At 55.1% G+C, this 5,928-nt stretch overlaps 1 protein-coding gene across 2 annotated transcripts in view; it reads right to left on the bottom strand.

Moving 5' to 3' along the window:
- The window catches only part of DDR1 (discoidin domain receptor tyrosine kinase 1), a 19,136-nt gene extending 15,675 nt beyond the window's left edge, over positions 1-3,461 (bottom strand). Inside the window, exon 1 of one of the 2 annotated variants that reach the window (XM_021712841.1) lies at positions 3,124-3,461. In XM_021712841.1, the coding sequence (XP_021568516.1) occupies positions 3,124-3,285 (162 nt within the window). In that variant the 5' untranslated portion in view covers positions 3,286-3,461. Of the gene's footprint in view, positions 1-1,285; positions 1,660-3,123 lie in introns of those variants that run through there. The other variant, XM_008058958.2, reaches the window with a different exon arrangement.
- Between the last annotated feature and the right edge of the window lie 2,467 nt (positions 3,462-5,928).

Here is a 5,928-nt window from a genome sequence, read left to right as displayed (position 1 = left end):
CGCCCGGCACCGCCCTCCCGGCCCCTCGCCCCTCCGCCCCGCCACGCCCACCCCGCGCTCCCCCAAGTGCCAACCCGCGGCTCCTGCCCACTCCGCGCCCACCCCAGGTTCCCCGCAAACGAGAACCTGCAAAGCCCGGGCCGCGGGGGGCAGGCTGCAGCCCGGCTCAGGGCCTCCCACACGCACCGGCCGCACAAGGGGGCGGTGCCCTTCGCTGCTTCTGGGCACGGTTCCTGGAGGGGAGGCGAAGGGGAACAGCCCCCTGGCACTGAGGAAGGAGCAGGTTCCCACAGGCCTGGGCCCGGCCTGGCCGCGGGAGTTCGATGGAGGAAGGGAGCGGGGCTCACCTGTCCAGCGAGGCCCCAGCCGAGTCTTTTCACGCCATCAGCCTCTGCTCCCCTCCGGCAGCCTCTGGGGCCCCTCCTCCTAAGCCCATCCTGGATTTTCCCAGAGCCTGAGCCTCGGTTCTCTCGCCCCCAGTCCTTTCCTCTCCACCCCCTCCTTCCAGGTCCGCTCCCCAGCTCCACAGGGCACTCCCCAGTCTTCTCGGGGACTGACCCTGGGATCCAGACTCCAAGGCCCAGACTCCCTACTGGGGGGCAGGAGGTGGCCCTCCCCCTCCTCTGAGCTATCTTTCCTCTGGTTCACCCAGCCCTGGCCCTGGTGGGGGCCAGAGGATCTGGTCACTGGCAAGAAAAAGCCAGAAATAGAACCAAGACAAGGAGGAGGACGAAGGCACAGAGGAAATCGGACCCAGCCAAAATGAAAGGGGACCAGGAGACCCAAAGAAGATGGGCACCGGGAGACTGGGTAGACAAATCGAATGAGAGAGCTGCTGGGCAGGGGACGGTGGGGAACGGAGGAGCTTGTGGCTGGAGGAGCTCTGCCCCACTCAGCACTACCTCTCCTCCCAACCTCTCTCCACAGCCCCACACCTGCCAGCCATCTAGACAATGTCATGGTCACAGGAAGCTCTGTCACTCCACTGCAGAGCTCCACCCCAATGCACCTCACCACAGACAAAAACACACCTTGCGTGCAGTCCCAGACAACAGTCCCAAGAAAGAAACACAAAGTCCCAACCAGACAAGGACACAAAAGCACTACCAGGAAGAGGCTGGCCCTTGGGAGAGGCCAAGGCACACATGGGCACTTGTTCACAAGCCCAAGGACGCTCCAGCTGCTGAGGAACCTGCTAACAGACAGCCTCAGGGTCACTTGGAGACTTGCCTCTTCCCATCTTCCCCTCCCAGCAAGCCCCCAGAGGTTCCACCAGATCACCTACCCCTCCGAGTCAGCCGCTGGGGAATCTGGGCCCCGGGAAGGCTGGGCCGGGGGTGGGGCCAGGCTAGGGGTGGGGCCAAGGCTTCCCAAGTAACCTCACCTGGGTAGCAGGCAGCCCCTCCTTCCGGGAGTGGTGCTCAGGGGGAAGCCCCAGGCAGGCAGGTGGGCTGAGTCTGCAGCCCCTCTTACCCTGGTGGGACATTCCACACCCCAGGCCCACACTGACTCGGGTCAGGTGGCATGGCAGTGCCAGCCAGAAGGGTCCACTGGGGAGAGGAGAGGAAGCCAGAGAGTCCTGAAACCTTTGTCCCCTCTTTTCACTCCCTCAGGAGAAATTCCTAGTCAGTGTTGCCCACCTCACACCAGCTCAGGGCTGGACGAGTGGGAGGGATGCAGGGCTGGGGCCAAGCGGAGTCAAGTGACAACGGAAAGAGGGCTGGAGCCGGCTGGAATGTGGGACTCAGAGCCGAGATTCCCAGAGGCCAGAGAGGGAAATCCCAGCCATCCTAGGGCCCGCAGAGCAGCGCCAAAGACCAACAGTGCCTGTCCACCCAGCGAGGCCCGAGAGTTCATCTCCCGAATCAGTCCCAACCCAAGAGACTCCCATGTTCTCTAGAAGTCCCAAAGGACCCTCTACCTCTCCCCATCCATTTCCTCCCATCCTGGGCTTCCCTCCCCTTACAGCCAATGGCCTCCCGCTGTCCAGGAAGGGTAGGAGGCAAACAGCTGAAAAAATGTGAGGAGAGGCACGTAGGAGAGAGCAGAAAGCAGCTTCAGGCCCGCAGACCACCCGGCCTCTAGGAAAGCCCAGCAGGACCAGCAAGACAAGCTGCAGTCCCCTTCCCCGAGATGCAGCTGCCTCTGGGGAGCAGGATGGATCAACAGCTGGGAAGAGTGAAAAGCAACTTTGAGGGGGGCAGGGTAAGGGAGTGGGCAAGGGTCTGGGCATGAGTCAGATGTAAAGCCACTGAATACAAATGGGAAACTGAGGTGGGAGTGAAGGGGGAGGGAGAGATGACAAAGCTCTGGGAGAAAGATGAAACAGAGCTCAGCTGTGGCTAGCCAGGGGATGGAGAAATAAAGGACAGGGACAGAGGAGGGAGGGGAGGCCGATGGCCAGATGGGGACAATGGGGAGGGAACCCTGAGAGGCAGGGAATGGACTGAGGCCAAGGCTGAGGAAACTGGGGCTCAGAGAAAGGAAAAGGAGCGTGGAGACAGAGTGCACACAGCAAAAGGTGGGAAGACCCAGAGATTCAAAGGAAGAGCTTGCAATTTGGGGAGAAAGGGGCTGGACCAAGTGAGGGAACTGAAGTGGACTCGGAGGAGAAGAGCAGGGAAAACCTCAGAGAAGAAGGCAGGAAACTGAGGAGCCTAGGAGGTGGTAGACAGGCCAAGGGGACAAGAACCAAGCACAAAGGGAGAGAAGGAGGGTCTGGCATGAAACTGAGAGATGGGGGCAAAGAAGAGGGAGACTGAGACACAAGCCTTGAAACTAGGGGCCTCAAGAGGTGAGAAGTGTGAGAGGCCAAGAAAGGAAGGGGCATCTGTGGGACACAGAGGCCCAAAGGGAAGCAAACCTGCTTCTGGACAGCAGCCCTCCCTGTGGGGACATCCTAGCCCCTCGGCCCATTTTTGCCACACCATAGCCCCCGTCTCTGTTCCCCAACTTCTCCCTCCTCCCCGCTGCACTCTGGGTTGCTCCCCTCCTCCCACCACACTTGCAGCCAGGACCACCTGGTCCCTCCCCACAAGGGGAGGGCCCAGCTTGATGCCCACACCTGCCTGCTCAGTTCATCTCTGGCTTCCTCCTCCAGCTTGGGGTTCTCCTTGGTCTCACCTCTGGCTTGGGATTCTCCTTGGTCCCAGTCGCCCCAGTCTCAGGCCTTTGGGGTTCCAGGCCTGGGGCTGCCGAGGCTGCCTGGCTTTGTCCGAGTGCCCTGGGCCCCGGGGCCCAGGAGCAGCTGCCTGGGCCAGCTGCGGCTGGCTTCGACGTGACCATGGCAACCCAGTCCCGCCGCTCCCCTCGCCCGAGCCTCTCGGCCCCCGCAGAGAAGGAGGGAGTAGCCTGGCCGGGGAGAAAGGGAGGGGAGACTGAGAACTGCGAAACTAAACCAAAGGGAGACCCCAGACAAAGAAACCCCAGACAAAGGGAGATGAAGGAAGACAGAGGAGGCAGAAAGCAGTGTTGGCTTGCTGTGACCCTGAGTTCAGGCCCTGTTGCCGGAGGACTGCAGGAGAAAGAGAGAGAAAAAAAGAGAGAGAAAGGGGAGGGACTGACTTGAGGTGGAGAAGAGAGATTAGAATTGGCCGGTGGTCCTTTAAACAATTTTTCCTGGGTCCCTGACAATTCACTTCCTTCTTCTAGAATTTTGCATCCTGGGGAGAACCAGAGTCCCAGTTTCTTAGCTGGCAGCTCATAAAGTATTATCTGGTGGGAGTCTCCCACCCCATTACCCCAGTGGCCATAGGAAGTACCTGAGGCCCAAAGACACCCTAAGTTTTCATGAATAAGCCCAATTTCATACATACGCTGACCCAGAACCTCTTACATACAAATGGCATTGTCAGACACTGTACCCCAATCCTTGGTTTGGAAATATTATGATCCCAAAGCCAAAGGCAACAGTTAGGCCTGGAGGGGGTGGAGCAAGGAAGAAGGGAGTCATGAAGCCTCTCACAGCAAGAGAGAGGAAGCAGTGCACCAAAAGGGAAGGGGAGAAAGTGAGGACTGCCTCTAAGAGAAAAGATGGAAATTGCCTCTCACCATCTGGCTTCTCTGGCTGAGTCTATAATACCAGTCAATGGAGATCATGATCTCTGCCCTGGGAGTCTGTTTGGACCATAATGACATAGCATCTGCAAGGTGTAGGCCCATTTGATGGAAGCAGCCATCCAACTCCTTTAAAGTGATCTCCCTCTGTGGTTTTCTGATGTGTCACTTGGAATCTCTGAGCTCCACCTCCTAATCATTCCATAAACAGTTGCAATTAAGAGTTTGCATAATATGGGACTCTGACAGTGAGAGCTAGGAAAGGTACATTGAGCAACATGACCCACTTCTTGCCCACTGGGTGTTTAGAGTCTACAAGGGCTGATAATTAAGTTCACGAATAATTAAGTTCCTAGAAAAAGTGCTTCATAGCTCATTGCTGAATATCATTATGGTCACCTTCGAAGTACTCCCCTTGAGCAACTATGCACTGGCACCAGTGCCTCATCCAACCGCCAAAGCAATTTCAGAACTCTTTTTTTTTGGAATGGCCATCAGAATATCCTTGATGTCCTAAATGTCATCAAAATGTCTTCATTTCAATATTTCCTTTATCTTCAGGTAAAGAGAAAAGTCATTGGGGGCCAGATCAGATGAGTAGGAAGGGTGTTCCAATACAAGTATTATGCTGGCTAAAAACTCCCTCACAGACAGTGCTGTGTGATCTGGTGCATTGTTGTGCTGCAAGAGCTCCTTCAGGACCATTTTTGCACACACCTTTCTCATGCCAAGGTTTTCAGTGGAGATTTTCCTGTTTCTTTACTGATGTTTATTTGGTCTGCTATGCTTACAGTCAGCTGATGACTTTGACACACAAGTCAACAAATTTTTGCAATATTGTTGTCAATTCTGCTCATTACTGGCCATCCTGACCTCTTGTCGTCACTGATGCTTTCTGTTCCCTCAGAAAAACATTTAATCCATTTTGTAGACTGCCATTTTCTTCATGGCATTATTCTCATAAAGCTTGGACTAACATGTTCCTGACTTCACTTCCACTCTTGCCAAGTTTAACAAGAAATTTAATGTTTGTTCATTGCTCTAATTCAAACTCCAACATTCTCACGACAACAGCTCTGATGGCAATTCCAGAAAAAAGAGTTCCAAAATTGCTTTGATGGATAGACTAGGCACTGGCATCAGCGCATAGCTTCCCAAGGGGGGTGCTTCAAAGAGGACCATAGTGATATTCAGCAATGAGGCATGTAGCACTTTTTCTAGGATGAGTTCACACACTTAACTGTCAGACCTCGTAGAGGATGTCAGACATATATATGCGTGTGTGTAATCACAGAAGGTGGGACCACCTGTGCCACAGGCAGAGCTAGAATGGGAGAGGCGAGACTGAGGAAGACCTCAGGGAGGAGCTGGAGTTTGAACTGGTTCTTGAGTCAGGTTAAGATGTGCAGAGATTAGCCGGGCTCGGTGGCTCAGCCTGTAATCCCGTGCCTTTGGGAGGCTGAGGTGAGTGAATTGCCTGAGCCCGCGGGTTCGAGACCTGCCTGGGCAGCGAGACCTCATCTCTACAATAAATCAAAAAATAAGCCGGGCGTGGTAGCACGCGCCTGTAATTCTGGCTACTTGGAAAGCTGAGGCGGAAGGATCGCCGGAGCCCAGCAGGTCGAGGCTGTGGTGGTCGGGAGCGGCCACTGCACTCCAGTCTGGGCGACCGAGTGAGACTCCAACTCAAAAAAAAAAAAGATGTGCAGAGATGAGGCAAGGCCATTCCTGGCTGGAGAAGTGAGGAGCAAAGGCAGGTAGGTGTGCATATGGATATGTGCAAATGCAGCTGCAACTGAAAGAAGGATCTGTCCCATGAGTAAATCCAGAAAGGCAGATTTTAAATCTCTTGTTAGTAGTTTGGTTTATTCT

This window comes from Carlito syrichta, unplaced genomic scaffold (genome assembly GCF_000164805.1).
Source record: "Carlito syrichta isolate Samal-C Ts95f unplaced genomic scaffold, Tarsius_syrichta-2.0.1 Scaffold303666, whole genome shotgun sequence".
NCBI lineage: Eukaryota > Metazoa > Chordata > Mammalia > Primates > Tarsiidae > Carlito > Carlito syrichta.
The sequence above is the reverse complement of the archived record's forward strand: the minus strand, read 5'-3'. Positions and strand labels throughout refer to the sequence as shown.